The 22,810-nt window shown below is 43.1% G+C and overlaps 1 protein-coding gene across 1 annotated transcript in view; it reads right to left on the bottom strand.

Annotated features, from left to right (window-relative positions):
* The window catches only part of LOC109615227 (zinc finger CW-type PWWP domain protein 1), a 36,435-nt gene that overhangs the window by 12,534 nt on the left and 1,091 nt on the right, over window positions 1–22,810 (bottom strand). The window contains exons 2-8 of the mRNA XM_034290767.1: window positions 17,677–18,545; window positions 13,606–13,687; window positions 10,891–11,001; window positions 10,368–10,482; window positions 5,656–5,731; window positions 3,804–3,908; window positions 442–522 (exon numbers count right to left, since the gene is read on the bottom strand). Of these exons, the coding sequence (XP_034146658.1) occupies window positions 442–522; window positions 3,804–3,908; window positions 5,656–5,731; window positions 10,368–10,482; window positions 10,891–11,001; window positions 13,606–13,687; window positions 17,677–18,545 (1,439 nt within the window). The remainder of the gene's footprint in view (window positions 1–441; window positions 523–3,803; window positions 3,909–5,655; window positions 5,732–10,367; window positions 10,483–10,890; window positions 11,002–13,605; window positions 13,688–17,676; window positions 18,546–22,810) is intronic.

The following is a 22,810-nucleotide window of genomic DNA, read 5'->3' on the forward strand; positions in this document are numbered from 1 at the left end:
GCAGGGGATCAAAAACAAATCCCTTGCTGTATTTATAACTCTATCATAAGTAATCAAATAATCCAAAAGTTGTGATAATTAACTTGGCTACAGGTGTATTGTGTCAGAACATTGTAAGATTACTACATGAACTAAAATACTAAACACTGTTTCCTCTGACTCCTGTTCAGCTAGTGGTTCCCCCAGAGGAGTCACTGAGAACCTCTGACTCCTGTTCAGCTAGTGGTTCCCCCAGAGGAGTCACTGAGAACCACTGACTCCTGTTCAGCTAGTGGTTCTCCCAGAGGAGTCACTGAGAACCTCTGACTCCTGTTCAGCTAGTGGTTCCCCCAGAGGAGTCACTGAGAACCTCTGACTCCTGTTCAGCTAGTGGTTCCCCCAGAGGAGTCACTGAAAACCACTGGGTTGTTTTGTCAGAGCTAAGAAGTTCAATATTCTCACTTTAAGTGGAACTCTCTGGGCCTGCGTTGCCATCTGAATGGCTTCTTTCAACTTCTTTCTGAAACTCTGGAAAGATTTCCCCTGGAGAAGAGAGAGGAATGAAAGAGAGATGGTATGAATCAATGTGGATATATAGAAGCAGGATAGAACAGACCTCCTAGTAAACAGGTGTAATAGGGCTGGGGCAGGGGTCAGGGGTCAGCCACAGTTCAACATGAATGGAAAGAAACTAACAGGTGACAAATTAAAGGGGCAAAGGGGCTCTGTTATGCTGTGGGGGGTTTGGGTCTTGGTTTGGGTCCTCTTATCCCCTTAGAAGGAAGAGTCACAGCAAATCACATTCATATGGTGAAACATTTCTATCCTGGTCGGAACGGTCAGTCTCTTTAGGCATCTTCAGTAAGGGACAGTCACATTTGGGACCTCAGATAACTTCCCACAAAAATCACCCCTGCCAGAGTGTCAAGATTCAAAACCAATGTTTACACTGTAAACCCCTGCAGTGGTCTAAGACACTGCCTCCAGTGCCCAGGTACTGCTGCAGTGTGAATACAACATACTGCATTTTAGCAAGAAATCCTCCACCAGTTCCCTGCAAAAAAGCAAACATGCCAGAAATACAGTATTTTTAAAATGACATCTGTGATCTCCTTCTAGCCTATTTAGTATTTTATTGTTCCTCTGTACCCCCATGGTCTTCCAGGTGGGTTAAACTATTTAGTATTTTATTGTTCCTCTGTGCCCCTGGTCTTCCAGGTGGGTTAAACTATTTAGTATTTCATTGTTCCTCTGTGCCCCTGGTCTTCCAGATTGGTTAAACTATTTAGTATTTTATTGTTCCTCTGTGCCCCCATGGTCTTCCAGGTGGGTTAAACTATTTAGTATTTTATTGTTTCTCTGTGCCCCTGGTCTTCCAGGTGGGTTAAACTATTTAGTATTTCATTGTTCCTCTGTGCCCCTGGTCTTCCAGGTGGGTTAAACTATTTAGTATTTAATGTTCCCCTGAGCCCCTTGGTCTTCCAGGTGGGTTAAACTATTTAGTATTATTGTTCCTCTGTGCCCCTTGGTCTTCCAGGTGGGTTAAACTATTTAGTATTATTGTTCCTCTGTGCCCCTTGGTCTTCCAGGTGGGTTAAACTATTTAGTATTTTATTGTTTCTCTGTGCCCCTGGTCTTCCAGGTGGGTTAAACTATTTAGTATTTTATTGTTTCTCTGTGCCCCTTGGTCTTCCAGGTGGGTTAAACTGTTTAGTATTATTGTTCCTCTGTGCCCCTTGGTCTTCCAGGTGGGTTAAACTATTTAGTATTTTATTGTTCCTCTGTGCCCCTGGTCTTCCAGGTGGGTTAAACTATTTAGTATTATTGTTCCTCTGTGCCCCTGGTCTTCCAGTTGGGTTAAACTATTTAGTATTTCATTGTTCCTCTGTGCCCCTTGGTCTTCCAGGTGGGTTAAACTATTTAGTATTTTATTGTTCCTCTGTGCCCCTGGTCTTCCAGGTGGGTTAAACTATTTAGTATTATTGTTCCTCTGTGCCCCTGGTCTTCCAGTTGGGTTAAACTATTTAGTATTTTATTGTTCCTCTGTGCCCCTGGTCTTCCAGTTGGGTTAAACTATTTAGTATTTTATTGTTCCTCTGTGCCCCTGGTCTTCCAGTTGGGTTAAACTATTTAGTATTTTATTGTTCCTCTGTGCCCCTGGTCTTCCAGGTGGGTTAAACTATTTAGTATTTTATTGTTCCTCTGTGCCCCTGGTCTTCCAGGTGGGTTAAACTATTTGGTATTTTATTGTTCCACTGTACCCCCATGGTATTCCAGGTGGGTTAAACTATTTAGTATTTAATGTTCCCCTGAGCCCCTGGTCTTCCAGGTGGGTTAAACTATTTGGTATTTTATTGTTCCACTGTACCCCTTGGTCTTCCAGGTGGGTTAAACTATTTAGTATTTTAATGTTCCTCTGTGCCCCCATGGTCTTCCAGGTGGGTTAAACTATTTAGTATTTTATTGTTCCTCTGTGCCCCCATGGTCTTCCAGGTGGGTTAAACTATTTAGTATTTTATTGTTCCTCTGTACCCCCATGGTCTTCCAGGTGGGTTAAACTATTTAGTATTTTATTGTTCCTCTGTGCCCCCATGGTCTTCCAGGTGGGTTAAACTATTTAGTATTTAATGTTCCTCTGTGCCCTTGGTCTTCCAGGTGGGTTAAACTATTTAGTATTTTAATGTTCCTCTGTGCCCCTTGGTCTTCCAGGTGGGTTAAACTATTTAGTATTTTATTGTTCCTCTGTGCCCCCATGGTCTTCCAGGTGGGTTAAACTATTTAGTATTTTATTGTTCCTCTGTGCCCCCATGGTCTTCCAGGTGGGTTAAACTATTTAGTATTTTATTGTTCCTCTGTACCCCCATGGTCTTCCAGGTGGGTTAAACTATTTAGTATTTTATTGTTCCTCTGTACCCCCATGGTCTTCCAGGTGGGTTAAACTATTTAGTATTTTAATGTTCCTCTGTGCCCCTTGGTCTTCCCTGGCAATACTCAGCCCTCATTCAGGGTGGTTGCGGTTGGTGGGTGTCCTTTTGGTTGATACTTGTAATGTAGGTGGATTTATTTCCTGCCTGTTGGGCCCTGTCCGGGGCCTCCCCAGGATAGGGCCACAGTGTCACTGGACCCCCCTGTCTCAGCCCCAAGGTTTTACGCTGCTAAATTATTATGCCGGGGGAGTAGGGTCAGTTCTCCTTCTCCACTATAAATCCTAGTAGATCTAAGGAATGCATTTTTCAAATGTTTCCTGTATCCTGCCCTATTTTAAACTTAGTAAGACATGAGGTCTTGGCCCATACCCCCGAAGTACCAGGCTTGAGAGACTCATTGCTGTCCCTATACAAAGTTCCCCTGGTTGTGTTGCTGATCAAGATCATACCTGACGATTTCAGCTGCTGACCCCGCCCCCTCCACCCGGTTGTCCCTGTCCATCTGGTCATGCTTCCAACCTGGACTAAGTTTAAATAGACTCTGGACTCAGCCCCATTCATTTACTAATTATTACAACTTGTACTCTGGTCACCCCTCTGAGCATGGGTCCTCTCTAGGTCTCTTCCTAAATGTTGGCCTTCTTTTTTCCTAGCTACTGAATTTCAACACTCTTTTTGTTTGCTCCTTGGAGTTTAAGTAAAAGCACTTTGACAACTGCTGATGTAAAAAGGGCTTTATAAATAAATTTGATTGATTGATTGAGGTTAAACTATTTGGTATTGTTTTGTTCCTCTGTGCCCCCTGGTCTTCCAGGCGATTTAAACCCCAACCAAACAGTCCATCATGAAAACCATTGTGTGTTTGGTTTTCCACATGAAGACAGGAGACAGACTAACCGTGGTGACGGCATCCTCTGTGAGTGCTGAGTATTCTCTCACTTTAGATCGGCACACCCAGGCTCTGCTGACCGGGTTCCCCAGGTAGGTGACATGGTACCTGCACTGCACACACATATTTACAGGTGTCACTAACCTGTCACTCTGTACCAGAGACACTCATGGACATGGAACCGATACAACGCTAACTCTTATGATGATGCCAGAGGCTCTGTAGTGAGCACAGAGTCACTGTCCCCATTTAAAGTCCTGTCACAAAGACACGTCCCTACATAAAGCAGTGTCCCATTAACTGTCCCCATTTAAAGTCCTGTCACAAAGACACCTCCCTACATAAAGCAGTGTCCCATTAACTGTCCCCATTTAAAGTCATGTCACAAAGACACCTCCCTACATAGAGCAGTGTCCCATTCACTGTCCCCATTTAAAGTCCTGTCACAAAGACACCTCCCTACATAGGGCAGTGTCCCATTAACTGTCCCCATTTAAAGTCCTGTCACAAAGACACCTCCCTACATAGAGCAGTGTCCCATTCACTGTCCCCATTTAAAGTCCTGTCACAAAGACACCTCCCTACATAGAGCAGTGTCCCATTCACTGTCCCCATTTAAAGTCCTGTCACAAAGACACCTCCCTACATAGAGCAGTGTCCCATTAACTGTCCCCATTTAAAGTCCTGTCACAAAGACACCTCCCTACATAGAGCAGAGTCCCATTAACTGTCCCCATTTAAATTCCTGTCACAAAGACACCTCCCTACATAGAGCAGTGTCCCATTAACTGTCCCCATTTAAAGTCCTGTCACAAAGACACCTCCCTACATAGAGCAGTGTCCCATTAACAGTCCCCATTTAAAGTCCTGTCACAAAGACACCTCCCTACATAGAGCAGTGTCCCATTCACTGTCCCCATTTAAAGTCCTGTCACAAAGACACCTCCCTACATAGAGCAGTGTCCCATTAACTGTCCCCATTTAAAGTCCTGTCACAAAGACACCTCCCTACATAGAGCAGAGTCCCATTAACTGTCCCCATTTAAATTCCTGTCACAAAGACACCTCCCTACATAGAGCAGTGTCCCATTAACTGTCCCCATTTAAAGTCCTGTCACAAAGACACCTCCCTACATAGAGCAGTGTCCCATTAACAGTCCCCATTTAAAGTCCTGTCACAAAGACACCTCCCTACATAGAGCAGTGTCCCATTCACTGTCCCCATTTAAAGTCCTGTCACAAAGACACCTCCCTACATAGAGCAGTGTCCCATTAACTGTCCCCATTTAATGTCTCAAAGACACCTCCCTACATAGAGCAGTGTCCCATTCACTGTCCCCATTTAAAGCCTCAAAGACACCTCCCTACATAGAGCAGTGTCCCATTCACTGTCCCCATTTAAAGCCTCAAAGACACCTCCCTACATAGAGCAGTGTCCCATTCACTGTCCCCATTTAAAGTCTCAAAGACACCTCCCTACATAGAGCAGTGTCCCATTCACTGTCCCCATTTAAAGTCCTGTCACAAAGACACCTCCCTACATAGAGCAGTGTCCCATTAACTGTCCCCATTTAATGTCTCAAAGACACCTCCCTACATAGAGCAGTGTCCCATTCACTGTCCCCATTTAAAGCCTCAAAGACACCTCCCTACATAGAGCAGGGTCCCATTCACCCGGGGCACTGGAAGACTACCCCCTACAGGCCCTCCAACACCCCACCCAGCTGATCTCCCTTCCAGGGAACGACCAGGAACTACAGGTGGTGCTAATATGGAACTGATAGGAGGAAAGGTACTTCTCTTCTTAAAGGGTACCGGTCTGGGCGTGTGGTGGTCAGTTTTTGTCTGTGTGTGACTTACAGAGTTCTGATCTTTTTTGAGGTTCAACTGACAGAAGGTCCTGGTGTCTGGATCTCTCTCTATCATCGCTGGCCACCTGGATCCATGAAAAACTCAATGAATATATCAACCAATACAGTTGAGCTCAAAAGTTTGCATACACTTGGGGAATTGGTAATATATATATATACCATTATTAAAGAAAAGTGAGCAGGCAAAACATGTCCTTTATTTCTTATGGGATTCATATTCAACTGTAGTTTATAACAGAATGGCACAATCATAAAACCAAACATGAATAAAATTAACTGACCCCTGTTTCAATGACAGTGTGCAGTCTTTTGTAATAGTTGTCTATGAGGCCCAGAATTCTTGCAGGTGGTATAGTTGCCCATTCGTCTTGGCAAAATGCCTCAGTAATTTAAAAAAGATCTATGCCAAAATGTCTACATTTCTACCAGGGTACGCAAACATATGAGCACAACTGTAGGTATATCAAACAACCCATATTACAGCATCTAAAAATCAAAACAATCAATCAATATTTCATTGTCACAGCAGACTAAAGTCAACTTTAGTTGTCAATGTTGATTCATAGGCTACTGTTGTTACGAACATGTTATTAGAGCTCGTTCCCAAATGTCACCCGGTTTGCTGAATGTATGTGCGTTCATTGGGCTAGTATAACTGAGAACTGCATTGTTATAGTCTCTGGTTGTTCTGTGGTGTGTGTGTGGTGTGTAGTGTCTATATATACTCGGTGATGTGCTTCCCTGCTATTGTGAAAATAGCAATGCTGTTGCTGTTTTGAGTACAACCTAGGACCCAGTATCACTATTCCTGTGTTGATTAGAAATAAAAGGAATCGTGAGCATTCAACCAATAAAGTAAAACTGTCTAATCTGTTAACTGTGACACGTCAACCTACTAGTCCAGTAACCCCTATTATATCTATTAAGCTGGCGTTACTTAATATCACATCTCTCACCAACAAATCATTCTTGGTAAATGACATTATAATATCCTACAACCTAGATTTTATGTTTCTCACTGAAACATGGCTAACAGAAGATTGTAGTGCTATTATTCTAAACGAGACAGCACCTGAAAAATGTGGCTATTTGAATATGTGTCAAAATACTAGGAAAGGAGGAGTGACTACCATATTCAAAGAGACATTCCAGTGCAAAGAAAATACACTTGGTAATTTTATTACTTTTTAATACCTCTTTTTTACATTGAAAGGTACCCCCAAAAATTTGTTTTTAACCATTTACAGACCTCCATAATATTCTGCTAATTTTATTGATGATTTTGCTGAATTACTCTCTGTTATATCAGTTGATTATAACTTGTTTATTATTACAGGGGATTTTAACATCCACATAGATAATAGTACAGACAATAATGCCAAATAACTTTTTGCACTACTTGACACTTTTGATCTCAATCAACATGTGAAAGAGCGTACACACACTCAAGGCCACATTCTAGATCTGGTTATCTCTAAAGTTTATTGAAGTCATAGCTATCTTTTCAACAATAAGTGCTGAGTCAGTTGATGTACTCCTGGATAATTTTAATGCCCAAATATTGAATGTCATGGATCGTGTTGCACCGGTAAAGTTAAAGAAAACTATGAGCAAACAGAAAACACCATGGAGAACCACCATTATGGTAAGAACCCTGAAAAGAGAATGTAGGAAAGCAGAATGTAAGTGGAGGAAAACAAAACTTCAAATTCACTATGACATCTATAAACAAAGCCTTGGTAGCTTAAACAATGAGTTACGCAGGGCCAGACAGCAACATTTATCGGGAATGATCAACAAGAATATCAACAATACCTGCACTCTATTTGTCATGGTCGACAAGCTTACAAACCCAATAAAGCAGATAGCATCAGAACTCATGTCCACTGTCAAATGTAATGAATGTGTGTTTCTTTAGTGAAAAAATAATAAGTATTAGACGGAACATCAGAACTGCACAGTCTAACAAGGACTCTGTACCGTCACCACGACCACCAAGACATAACTTGGTTATTATGTCGCATTTTAATACAATTGATAAAAAATAAGATAAGAAATTAAGAAATTTAAGATAAGAAATTTCCACATATTAAAACTCGACACACTGCCATCAGACTTAAAAAATAAATAATTAACTCTATAACAATGGAACTGCAGCAAATAGTTAATAGCTCTCTGCAATCAGCTGTCTTCAATCAACTCAGCAATTTTGTGACCTCAAGCGGTCTCTAAGACAAATTTCAGTCAGGTTTCTGACCTCACCACAGTACTGAAACGGCCCTGATTAAATGATATACGGCTGAATACTGACTCAGATAAAATAACAGTTCTGGTTCTATTAGATCTCAGTGCAGCATTTGATACTGTAGATCATAGAACACTTATTGATATGCTGGAAAATTGTGAAGGACTCTCCAGGAAAGTCCTTGATTGGTTCAGATCTTATCTAGATGGCCGGAGTTACTTTGTCACCATTGGTAATCATGAATCTGATAGGGTGGCTATGACATGCGGGGTTCCACAGGGATCAGTTCTTCGACCACTTCTGTTCAATCTCTATATGCTACCTCTGGGCCAAATTCTACAGACCAACATTAACCACCACAGCTATGCCGATGATACTCAAATATATATGGCTCTCGAACAGTATGACAACAGCTCAATAGACTCTCTGTGTCTCTGTATAGAGCACATAAATACCTGAATGAACCAACATTTTCTACATTTAAGAGATTATTGTGTTTGGCAACAAATATGAAAGAACAAGTATTAGTAAATAGCTGGATTCTCAGGCCCTTAAAACCAGGGATCAAGTGCGTAATCTTGGTGTTCTGAGAGACCTCACATTTAGCAGTCATATCAAAGCGGTCACCAAAACATCATTCTATCATCTTAAAAATATAGCCAGAATCAAAGGCTTGGTGTCCCAAAAAGACCAAGAGAAGCTCATCCATGCTTTTATCTATAGTAGGGTTAACTACTGTAATGGCCTCTTAACTGGACTCCCCAAAAAGACTGTAAAACTGCAGCTCATTCAGAATGCTGCTGCTAGAATGTTAACCAGGATCAAGAGAACAGAGCACATCACTCCGGTTCTTAAATCTTTGCATTGGCTTCCAATCAGTTACAGAATAGATGTTAAAGTGGTGCTTTTAGTTTATAAATCTCTGAATGGTTTAGGACCCGAATACATTTCTTATATGTTTGAAGAATATAAACCGAGCAGGGCTCTTAGATCCATGGACACAGGTCAGCTAGTAGAGGCCAGAGTCCAAACTAAACATGGAGAAGCTGCATTTAGCAGTTATGCTGCACACAACTGGAATAAACTACCAGAAGATCTTAGACGTGCCCCAAAACAGGTTAAAAACACTTCTCTTCAAGTGCCTATGACTGATCACTTAAACTTAACCACACTGTTTAGCCTAATACAGAGGTGTCAAACCGGTTCCACGGAGGGCCGAGTGTCTGCAGGTTTTCACTCTCACCTTGTACTTGATTGATTAATTAGGTCACTAATTGGTTCGTTTCTACCCTCACCTGGTTGTGTAGGTCTGAACTGGGAACCAATTTATAGGAAAAACGCAAAACCTGCAGACACTCGGGCCTCTGTGGAACCGGTTTGACACCCCTGGCCTAATAGATTCCTATGTTTTTATCCCATTTTTAATCTTTATATGTTTTCTTATTATATATTTTTCTTATTATGGTGTTTTCATTTGTTTTGATGTTTTCATTTGAGTATTTGTTTTTATGCTATTGTATTTTCACATATTTTTCTTTGTAAAGCACATCAAATTGCTTCGATGTATGAATTCTGCTATATGAATAAAGTTGCTTGCTATAGGGTGTGTAGTGTCTATAGGGTGTGTATGGTGTGTAGTGTCTATAGGGTGTGTAGTGTCTATAGGGTGTGTAGTGTCTATAGGGTGTGTAGTGTCTATAGGGTGTGTATGGTGTGTAGTGTCTATAGGGTGTGTAGTGTCTATAGGGTGTGTAGTGTCTGTAGGGTGTGTAGTGTCTATAGGGTGTCTATAAGGTGTGTAGTGTCTATAGGGTGTCTATAGGGTGTGTAGTGTCTGTAGGGTGTGTAGTGTCTATAGGGTGTCTATAGGGTGTGTAGTGTCTATAGGGTGTCTATAGGGTGTGTAGTGTCTATAGGGTGTGTAGTGTCTATAGGGTGTGTATGGTGTGTAGTGTCTATAGGGTGTGTAGTGTCTATAGGGTGTGTATGGTGTGTAGTGTCTATAGGGTGTGTAGTGTCTATAGGGTGTGTAGTGTCTATAGGGTGTGTATGGTGTGTAGTGTCTATAGGGTGTGTATGGTGTGTAGTGTCTATAGGGTGTGTATGGTGTGTAGTGTCTATAGGGTGTGTAGTGTCTATAGGGTGTGTAGTGTCTATAGGGTGTGTATGGTGTGTAGTGTCTATAGGGTGTGTATGGTGTGTAGTGTCTATAGGGTGTGTAGTGTCTATAGGGTGTGTATGGTGTGTAGTGTCTATAGGGTGTGTGGTGTCTATAGGGTGTGTATGGTGTGTAGTGTCTATAGGGTGTGTAGTGTCTATAGGGTGTGTATGGTGTGTAGTGTCTATAGGGTGTGTAGTGTCTATAGGGTGTGTATGGTGTGTAGTGTCTATAGGGTGTGTAGTGTCTATAGGGTGTGTATGGTGTGTAGTGTCTATAGGGTGTGTGGTGTCTGTACCAGGGATATCCACTCTGCTGAGCCCAGACCAGAGAACCAGGAAACAGACTGCTGTTGATGATGTCACCTTCTTTTTCTGACCAGCTTTCCTCCACAGCCTCACACAGACCAGGACCTGCACACGCACGCACACACACACACACACACACACACACACACACACACACACACACACCCACACACATACACACCAGCAGAATGTTGATAGTGAAATAAGATGAGGGACAGAATGGAACAGGAGAGAGCAGGAGGAGAAGAAGACAGAAGGAAGGAGAGGGACCACCAGCAATGTGGAGCATTAAACTTGACACACTGAAGTGTGTGGAATTACCTTTAATTAAATCTAGACAGTACAACGCTACAGCAACGCTACAGCAACGCTACAGCAACGCTACAGCAACGCTACAGTAATACAGAGTAAATGTTGTGTTCGTATCTAAAATACTAAACACTGTTTCCTCTGACTCCTGTTCAGCTAGTGGTTCCCCCAGAGGAGTCACTGAAAGCCACTGGGTTGTTTTACCTGTACTATGTGAGCAGGTCCAGTCTTCAGGCAGGACAGCCAGGTCAACATGTCTCTGTACCCTCCTCCACTTCCCACAGACAGACAGACTACACTGGACCCACTGGTCAACTGGAGGAGAGAGGCAGGGACTAATACATTATGGGATTTAAAATGACTTTGAGAAACAGGACAAGCAGAATGAAAGGAAAAAAGAGATGACAAAGAGAATATCCTCATTCACATTCTCCAGTAGAGGAGTCACTGCTGTCATCCGTCTCCTCATCCTCCCCTCTGCTCCTCTGACAGCCAGGCCTGCTCCTCTTCCTCTGACAGACAGGCCTGCTCCTCTTCCTCTCACCAGACACACTGTTACTGCTGTTACTGGTATGAGGCTCGATATTCCCATCTTCATCACCATCTGTGCCCTCCTCTTTCCTCTCCTCTTCCTTCTCCTCCATCTCCCTGTTCATAACCCAATCTTGACTAATCCTTTATGATAATGTTGTGTATAACCACTGCCTGTGTGTATTTAGTGCATAACACTTTATGATAATGTGTATAACCACTGCCTGTGTGTATTTAGTGCGTAACACTTTATGATTATGTGTATAACGACTGTGTGTGTGTGTGTATATAGTGTGTAATACTTTATGATAATGTGTATAACCACTGCCTGTGTGTATTTAGTGTGTAATACTTTATGATTATGTGTATAACCACTGCCTGTGTGTATTTAGTGTGTAATACTTTATGATAATGTGTATAAACACTGCCTGTGTGTATTTAGTGCGTAATACATTAGGATTGTGTAAAACCTCTGTGTGTGTGTGTGTATTTAGTGTGTAATACTTTATGATAATGTGTATAACCACTGCCTGTGTGTATTTAGTGCGTAATACATTATGATTATGTGTAAAACCTCTGTGTGTGTGTGTGTGTATTTAGTGTGTAATACTTTATGATAATGTGTATAACCACTGCCTGTGTGTATTTAGTGCGTAACACTTTATGATTATCTGTATAACCACTGCCTGTGTGTATTTAGTGCGTAACACTTTATGATTACGTCTATAACCACTGTGTGTGTGTATTTAGTGTGTAATACTTTATGATAATCTGTATAAACATTGCCTGTGTGTATTTAGTGCGTAACACTTTATGATTATGTGTATAACCACTGTGTGTGTGTATTTAGTGCGTAATAGATTATGATTATGTGTATAACCATTGCATGTGTGTATTTAGTGTGTAATACATTATGATAACGATGTGTATAACCACTTCGTTTGTGTATTTAGTGTGTAATTAGAATCTGTATTTCACCTGTTAGAGACCTGTTCAATACTGGCCTGCAGTAACTCCACCTCACTCAGGACAGCTCTGGCATCCTCTACACACACACACACACAAACACACACACAAATTAGACATCTACCATCATTGTGTTTGCAGTGATTAAGTGGTCTTTTCCTCTGTGAACAGTGTATGTCTTCCTCTATGAGCGTTAGAGCGGTGCTTAATTTGGGCCGGATCCAGACAGACCTGGGACCTCCAGTTCCAGATCTGGGACTTGGCAACTATCATCCGGTACCTACTTGGACCTGCACATTACTTGATAGATACGATTTTAATAAGTAAAAAACATGAGAGTTTGACCAACAAATTGGTCAAAAATAACAAAAAATATATTGAATAAAAAAACACTGCCTATAACCTAGTCATGTAATCACGTACGCGGCAACAGGACCGTCAGAACGGGCATGTGTTTACCAACTTTGGTGGAGAGTTAACGTTATAAATAATGTCTAAAATCCTATTTATTTTCATGTTTTAAACCAGTGGGTCAGTCACCACATAAACAGCCCAGAGAGGAGGAGAGGAGGAAAGGAGGAGAGAGGAGGAGAGGACAAGAGAGGAGGAGATGAGGAGAGAGGAGGAGAGGGGAGGAGAGGACAAGAGAGGAGGAAAGGAGGAGAGGAGAGGGGAGGAGGAGAGGACAAGAGAGGAGGAGAGCTACATGGCAGTGGAGTGTTTTTGACCAATAAACAGAATTTTTTTTTCCAGAAACTGTTCTGTAGTGTTAATGAATATGATCCGATAATGTTGATGTTATGGTGTAATTAGCTGTCCTATCTATGGATTGTGTGCAATGCTTGAATTATAATATAATACAAACAAACTCCACGTTCACAGGGTTTCTCATTCTTTGATTGAGATCTGTATGCTTGTTTTTCAAGTATTGTGTCCCCTTGTTTATCTGAATATTGTAGACATATCTTTCCTCTGCATATTGCCATCCCTTTTTTGCCTCAGTCTGGAGGATATTTTGGTGGTATTACTCCAAAAATAATCACTTCCACTGACTGGTAATATGTGACTTTTCCCCTCCATGCTTGTCTGTTCACAGTAGTGGCTGCTTACAAAGCGCCGCTTGACCCAACAGTAACTAAGGTGGGTGGGCTTTTGCAATTAACAATATTTAGAAGAGACAGGGGGTGTGGTAGTGATGTTAAGAATGAATGAATGAAGGATAGAGTGAATGAATGAGGGATACAGTGAATGATTGAGGGATAAAGTAAATGAATGAAAGATCCAGTGAATGATTGAGGGATACAGTGAATGATTGAGGGATACAGTGAATAAATGAGGGATACAGTGAATAAATGAGGAATACAGTGAAATATATATGTATGATCAGTAGTGATGTGTTTTTGGTATTAGTTGGTGACCCACCCAGAGAGCTGTCTCCAGGTGTGTACAAAGCAGAGGCACTCTCAAAGATATCATCATACTGGCTGTCTGTTAGGCTGAGCACCTAAGGGGTTAAAAGAGAGCGATAAAGATAGGAAGATAGAGAGAAACAATAGAGTGTAAATTACAGGTTTGAAGGAAGGATTAAATACTGAGTCAATGGTCATGGTACACTGACTTTCACATGAGCCTAACATAGCATGCTAAGCTAAACAGTCACTTTCATAGGCCTGTCTTAGCATGCTAAGCTAAACGTTATATTTTCTATTAGCCTAGCATAGCATGCTACGCAAAACCATTTTTTCATGGGTTAGTATTGTAATGCTAACTTAGTTTTTAATGGGCAGAAAAATGACAAAATGTGTATCCGTCCTCCACTCCGTGACACAAAGGGAGGGAGAGAGCTGTGAACAGGAGTAAAATAAAGGAGGGTTGAGGGATGGACAGAGGGGTTACAGTGGGGAGAACAAGTATTTGATACACTGCCGATTCTGCAGGTTTTTCTACTTACAAAGCATGTAGAGGTCTGTAATAATTATCATAGTTACACTTCAACTGTGATAGACAGAATCTAAAACAAAAATCCAGAAAATCACATTGTATGATTTTTAAATAATTATTTTGCATTTTATTGCATGACATTAATATTTGATCACCTACCAACCAGTAAGAATTCTGTCTCTCACGGACCTGTTAGTTTTTCTTTAAGAAGCCCTTCTGTTCTCCACTCATTACCTGTATTAACTGCACCTGTTTGAACTCGTTACCTGTATAAAAGACACCGGTCCACACACTCAATCAAACAGACTCCTACCTCTCCACAATGGCCAAGACCAGAGAGCTGTGTAAGAACATCAGGGATAAAATTGTAGATCTGCACAAGGCTGGGATGGGCTACAGGACAATAGGCAAGCAGCTTGGTGAGAAGGCAACAACTGTTGGTGCAATTATTAGAAAATGGAAGAAATTCAAGATGGCGGTCAATCTCCCTCGGTCTGGGGCTCCATGCAAGATCTCACCTTGTGGGGCATCAATGATCATGAGGAAGGTGAGGGATCAGCCTTGAACTACACGACAGGACCTGGTCAATGACCTGAAGAGAGCTGGGACCACAGTCTCAAAGAAAACCATTAGTAACACACTACGCCGTCATGGATTAAAATCCTGCAGCGCACACAAGGTCCCCTTGCTCTAGTCAGCGCATGTCCAGGCCCGTCTGAAGTTTGCCAATTACCATCTGGATGATCCAGAGGAGGAATGGGAGAAGGTCATGTGGTCTGATGAGACAAAAATAGAGCTTTTTGGTCTAAACTCCACTCGTCGTATTTGGAGGAAGAAGAAGGATGAGTACAACCCCAAGAACACCATCCCAACCGTGAAGCATGGAGGTGGAAACATCATTCTTTGGGGAGGATGGATGGGGCCATGTATTGCGAGATCTTGGCCAACAACCTCCTTCCCTCAGTAAGAGCATTGAAGATGAGTTGTGGCTGGGTCTTCCAGCATGACAACGACCCTAAACACACAGCCAGGGCAACTAAGGTGTGGCTCCGTAAAAAGCATCTCAAGGTCCTGGAGTGGCCTAGCCAGTCTCCAGACCTGAACCCAATAGAAAATCTTTGGAGGGAGCTGAAAGTCTGTATTGCCCAGCGACAGCCCCAAAACCTGAAGGATCTGGAGAAGGTCTGTATGGAGGGGTGGGCCAAAATCCCTGCTGCAGTGTGTGCAAACCTGGTCAAGAACTACAGGAAACGTATGATCTCTGTAACTGCAAACAAATAATAATGACTGATGCGTGTCCAGAGCTTGTCATTAATTCTACCACACGCCATTACAGAGTACATATTTCATCAACACTGTGGAATACAATTCATATATATTGTTCAGACTGTATCAGTGTAATCTTTATAAAGATCTTTGAAAATGCTAGACTTTTGAGAGCTAATGCAACCTCTATTGAATGACATGCCCTCTCTGGCCGACCCCTCCCATCTTGAGCCCTGGAGGCAGTTGGCCTTGCTCTCCTCTAAAAGAGAGAGCATTCATCCCCTCAGCGAGTACTCATCCCCTAAAGCATGGCTACAGCAGACATAACAGAACACTCTGAATCCAACATCACCCCAGGCTGATACCTCCCCGACCCTGTTAAACAACCTCACACACAAACACACAACCCTCACACAACCCTCACACAACCCTCACACACAAACACACAGTCCTCAGTACTACTACACAACCCTCACACACACACACACACACAGTCCTCAGTACTACTACACAACCCTCACACACACACACACACACACACACACACACACACACACACACACACACACACACACACACACACAGTCCTCAGTACTACTACACAACCCTCACACACAAACACACAGTCCTCAGTACTACTACACAACCCTCACACACACACACACACACACACACAGTCCTCAGTACTACTACACAACCCTCACACACACACACACACACACACACACACACACACACAGTCCTCAGTACTACTACACAACCCTCACACACACACAGTCCTCAGTACTACTACACAACCCTCACACACAGACACACACACACAGTCCTCAGTACTACCACACAACCCTCACACACAAACACACAGTCCTCAGTACTATCACACAACCCTCACACAAACTCTCCTCAGTACTACCACACAACGCTCACACACAAACTCTCCTCAGTACTACCACACAACCCTCACACACAAACACACAGTTCTCAGTACTACTACACAACCCTCACACACAAACACACAGTCCTCAGTACTACTACACAACCCTCACACACAAACTCTCCTCAGTACTACCACACAACCCTCACACACAAACACACAGTCCTCAGTACTACTACACAACCCTCACACACAAACTCTCCTCAGTACTACCACACAACCCTCACACACACACACACACACACACACACTCCTCAGTACTACTACACATCCCTCACACACAAACTCTCCTCAGTACTACCACACAACCCTCACACACACACACACTCTCCTCAGTACTACTACACAACCCACACACACACACACACACACACACACACACACACACACACTCTCTCCTCAGTACTACCACACTTCCCTCACACACAAACTCTCCTCAGTACTACCACACATCCCTCACACACAAACTCTCCTCAGTACTACCACACATCCCTCACACACACACACACACACACACACACACACACACACACACACACACACACACACACACACACACACACACACTCTCCTCAGTACTACTACACAACCCTCACACACACACACACACACTCTCCTCAGTACTAATACACAACCATCACACACAGACACTCTCCTCAGTACTACTACACAACGCTCACACACACACACACACACACACACACACTCTCCTCAGTACTACTACACAACCCTCACACACACACACACACACACACACACACTCTCTCCTCAGTACTACCACACAACCCTCACACACAAACTCTCCTCAGTACTACCACACAACCCTCACACACACACTCTCCTCAGTTCTACCACACAACCTTCACACACACACTCCTCAGTACTACTACACAAAACTCACACACACACACACACACACTCTCCTCAGTCTTACTAAACAATCCTCACACTCTCCTCAGTACTACCACACAACCCTCACACACACTCTCCTCAGTACTATTACACAACTCCAACACACAAACACACACTCTCCTCTGTACTACCACACATCCCTCACACACACACTCCTCAGTACTACTACATAAAACTCACACACACACACCTACTCTCCTCAGTCCTACTAAACAATCCTCACACAATCTCCTCTGTGTTGCCACACAACACTCACACACTCTCCTCTGTGTTGCCACACAACACTCACACACTCTCTTCTGTGTTGCTACACAACCCTCACACACACACACACACCCTCTCAAACACACACATACACACTCCTCATTCCTACTACACAGCATTCACACATTCTCTTCAGTCCTAACCAATTCTCTCCTGAACTAATTTGTAATTTCTACCTTCATGCTGTCCGTCTGATTCCTCACTCTCTTCTTTTTCATCTCTTTTCTTTCCTTTCTGACCTTTTCATTCTCTCCATTCTCTATCTTCATATTTATGGTCAGTCTCTCCTTTCCTGAATCTGACTCCTTATTATGTTGATTAACTTTACTCTTCAGTTTTCTCTTCTTCACATTCGTTCCCTCATTTTCTTTCTGCTTGAGAGACCCTTTAAATACTGCTTTCACAGCCTCAGACTTCCTGTATGTCAATTTTTTATTTATTTGTCCTTCTCCCTTGCTTGGTACTCCTCTCTCTCCTTCTCCCTTCTTCACTGACCCACAGGCCTTGCTCAGTACTCCTCTCTCTCCTTCTCCCTTCTTCACTGACCCACAGGCCTTGCTCGGTACTCCTCTCTCTCCTTCTCCCTTCTTCACTGACCCACAGGCCTTGCTCGGTACTCCTCTCTCTCCTTCTCCCTTCTTCACTGACCCACAGGCCTTGCTCAGTACTCCTCTCTCTCCTTCTCCCTTCTTCACTGACCCACAGGCCTTGCTCAGTACTCCTCTCTCTCCTTCTCCCTTCTTCGCTGACCCACAGGCCTTGCTCAGTACTCCTCTCTCTCCTCCCTTCATCACTGACCCACAAGCCTTGCTCAGTACTCCTCTCTCTCCTCCCTTCATCACTGACTCACAGGACTTGCTCACTACTCCTCTTTCTCCTCCTGTATCTTGAACTGAGAATCCCCATGCTTTCCTCTCTCTTACATGTGTGTTTCCATTCTTTTTATACCTCTCTTCTTTCCTTTTCTTGTCCTCTTCTTTCTCTTCCAGGCCTGACTTCTTTTTAAGAGGCACTGGTAGTGCAAACTTCAGTTTCACTTTCTGACCTGCTGGGTACCAAAACGTAATGCAGACTATCATATCAACATTTAATAAGACAAATCCAACAATATAATGTTATACAGCTACTTAGCTATCTTAAGTTGCAAATACAGTTCCGGAAACAAGAAACCAAGCAAGCCTAGTTTAGCCGGCCCGCAATAAAATATGCCAATCATGGCTACCCTCTAGAAAATCAAACCGGGGTCGCCCACGTGAAAGATCACATTAACATCAGGCCGAGTTTGAATATTTTGTTAGACACTATTAACCATTGTTATAAACTGAGTAATGTTTTTTTATTAATTTTACCTCCACAACAAATAGTATCTATGAACTGTATGGCTTATGCCACTGGCCGTTTTAAAAGCTTATTAGCCAGTAATATGTCACTAGATGGCATTAAGCATTGTGTTAAACTTTGTAACGTTTCTTATTATGTTTACCTCCACCACAAATAGCATCTATTAACTGTATGGCTTATGCCACTGGCCGTTTTAAAAGCTTATTAGCCAGTAATATGTCACTAGATGGCATTAAGCATTGTGTTAAACTGAGTAACGTTTCTTATTATGTTTACCTCCACCACAAATAGCATCTATTAACTGTATGGCTTATGCCACTGGCCGTTTTAACAGGTCATTAGCCATTCATGAATGACATTGATACAAAAACTACTCTATCAATATAGGTGACGATAATTGACTTTTTCGTCAAGTGAAAAGACGAAAAAATTGTGTACAGTCAGCGCAGTGTTTGTCTATCCTGAAGAAATCCTAAGACATAATTTGAAAATCCACCAGAAAAAGTCGCAAAATAACAGTAAACAGTTTCATTTTCAGCTTCCCATGACGTAGATACTGAAGGTAGCAACGTTTTTGTCTATACTGACCAAATCCTCTTTTGGCCGTTTTGCTAATTAGCCATTTGTGAATGACATTGATACAGTATCTATCTATATAGGTGACGATAACGTGAAAGTGAAAAGATGAGAGAATCGTGTAGCCAGCGAAGTGTTTGATATCAGAACAAATCCTAACATCCACCAGAACTGTTTCATTTTAGGCTGAAAAGGAAGGTTTTGAGTGAGGAACAGATGCGTTCAATTTGTAGTGGTCTCTTAAGGCCTTTACACGTTAAGAGCGAAACGAAAAAAAGAAACGAAAAAAAATGTTTAAAATAATTTGAATTCCCTTCTTGTCTATTTTACCTTGTATCAAACGCGGTTTTGCAGCACTTATTTTATTCGTTTCAAGGTCGAATTTTACAGCGAAACTTTTTGCTTGACCAATCACGGTTGTACCTTGACCTATGTCAGACGAAGTAGTTACGCTATATCCAAAGCACCAAACATTGCGGATCAACTAATATCTCTAGTTTCACAACACCAAGTACTTTTTGACAAAGCGCACAAACAGTACAAAGACAATGATTTTAAGGAGAATACTTGGAAGAGCATAGCCGTACAACTCCAGTGTGAAGATGGTGAGCTTGTGACTGGCAGCAGTATACAGCAATCTAATTCTACTATTGATTTTTTAGGGCCTTCAAGGTCTTTGCTTCTACGTTAGCTAACTTATTTGAGTTAACGGCTACCTAGAAAGCTATCTTAAATGTTTGTTGCTGAACTGGCGTGGTTTTACTATGATATATGTTGTTTATTCATTAGTTGAAGTGGTGAGGAGATTGTGGAAAAATCTCTGACACTTATGTGAGAAGGAAGAGGGAATAGAAGGAGAATGTTAGGAGTGGTCAGGCTGGAGGAAAACAGAGGAAGAGGAAGTGGAAGTATATGGGTTCCATGTCTTTCTTAGAGAAATCATTGGCTTTCCGGAAGGTTTTAGTTATATTACACACAACAATAAAAGTACTAGACCTAATCATGTTTACACAGACATAGGATATTTTAAAATGTCTCATCAGCAGTAATGAAAACTATTAATGTTGTCTGTTTTTGAACAGGACCAGTAGTAATTTAGATTAGTAGGAGGAAGAGCAGGATGTACATCAGTGTGAGGCAGGGCCAGGGAACCAGTCAAGGCAAGGCCAGGGAACCAGTCAAGGCAGGGCCATGGAACCAGTCAAGGCAGGGCCAGGGAACCAGTCAAGGCAGGGCCATGGAACCAGTCAAGGCAGGGCCAGGGGACCAGTCAAGGCAGGGCCAGGGGACCAGTCAAGGCAGGGCCAGGGGACCAGTCAAGGCAGGGCCAGGGGACCAGTCAAGGCAGGGCCAGGGGACCAGTCAAGGCAGGGCCAGGGGACCAGTCAGGCCAGGGAACCCGTCAAGGCAGGGCCAGGGGACCAGTCAAGGCAGGGCCAGGGGACCAGTCAGGGCAGGGCCAGGGGACCAGTCAGGGCAGGGCCAGGGGACCAGTCAGGGCAGGGACAGGGGACCAGTCAGGGCAGGGACAGGGGACCAGTCAGGGCAGGGACAGGGGACCAGTCAGGGCAGGGACAGGGGACCAGTCAGGCCATGGGGCCAGTCAGGCCAGGGGATCAGTCAGGCGAGGGGACCAGTCAAGGCAGGCCCAGGGGACCAGTCAGGCCATGGGACCAGTCAAGGCAGGGTCAGGGGACCAGTCAGGCCATGGGGCCAGTCAGGCCAGGAGACCAGTCAGGCCAGGGGACCAGTCAAGGCAGGGCCAGGGGACCAGTCAGGCCATGGGCCCAGTCAGGCCAAGTTCAAATGCTATGTAACCTTCATTTCATTATGGTAAATCTGTCTACCAATTGTAGAACTACAATTTTGTTGTGCTGTTTGGAAAATATTAAAGTTTTTGAAAATAAACAATGCAAATTGCAAACTGACTTGCTGGTCACGTGTTTCATTGTCAACCGTCATTTATAAGGTTTTAGAAATGTATATTTGTAAAAACAAGACAAAAAAGTTGGGTGTTAGAATGAACATTGTTTTCATTTTTTATAGATTGTACTAGTAAGCTGAAAGGTAAGTATCAAGCAATGTATCAATTACTTATTAAAAGGTTTATTGAACACTATATTGGAATGTGGAATATTACAATTTGGAACATTTACAAGGAATAACTGAGAATTGGCCATCAGAAAGATAAACCACTGCGCACATGGTCATATTGCCAAGGAACCTGTCCGACAAGTGGACAAAATAGTTCTTAAAAGTATCCCGCACCCTCAACGACTCTGCAGATGCCCTGTTTCCCTGAAGGCTTCTGATAGGGCCTAGCACGCTCTCATCCTCAACGCCTCTGCAGATGCCCTGTTTCCCCGAAGGCTTCTGCTCTCATCCTCTACTTCATCTCTGCTCATATCCTCCTCCCCCTGGTAATGAGCTTCTGGCAGCAAGTAGTTGCAGAGGATGCAGCCGGCTTTGATGATCCCGTCAGCTGTGTCTGGACAGACCTGCATCCGACGCTGGTAAACTCTCCAGCGCTGGGTAGAAATGCCAAAGGCATTTTCTGATATGCGACGGGCTCTTGACAGGCGGTAATTGAATATGCGCATTTCTTCTGGGATGCACCGTCCAGGATATGGTTGGAGGATATAAGGCTTCATGGGGGAAGGCCTCGTCTCCCACTATCACAAATTGCACTGGCCACAACTCTGGTGCTGATGGGAGGGGAGATGGTGGTGGCACATGCAAAACCCCTGACTGGAGGTCTCTGCCCAGACGAGAATTCGCAAAGATACCTCCATCGCTGTTGCTGCCGAAGGCACCGACATCAACTGCTAGGAACCTGTAATCTGCGTCCACCAGAGCTAGGAGGACAACAGAGAATGTTCCTTTATAATTATGGAACTGGGAGCCTGAATTTGCTGGGGCCTGGATGACAATGTGCTTGCCAGTGAGTTATCCTATGCAATTTGGGAAATTCCACCTTTCCTGGAATCTCCTGGCTGTGTTTTTCCGGGGGTCCTCCAATGGTGATGGCAAGAAGGTTTCCTTCATGTGCTCCCAGATGACATTACAGGTGTCCTTCACCATTTTTCCCACAGTTGAGACACCTAAGTGAACTAGCTGCTATGGTGGTGAATGAATCCCCAGTGCTGAGGAATCTATACAAGAAACACCAGCAAGCAGGTTATACACTGATTATGGTATTTTCTTTTTGTTTTCTTTCTTGTCTATTTTCCTGTGTCTTATCTCTCACTGAGCATCTTTGGGTGAAAATGCAGTTCTACCCTTTTAAGTCAAAAGGGTTAAACATAGTTTTGTGGCTTCAGTTATTTGAATACCCATTAATCACAGGGCAGCAGTGTAAAATCCACTAATAACCGCCCAATTTAACTTATTTTA

The sequence above is a fragment of the Esox lucius genome, chromosome 24 (genome assembly GCF_011004845.1).
Source record: "Esox lucius isolate fEsoLuc1 chromosome 24, fEsoLuc1.pri, whole genome shotgun sequence".
Lineage (NCBI taxonomy): Eukaryota > Metazoa > Chordata > Actinopteri > Esociformes > Esocidae > Esox > Esox lucius.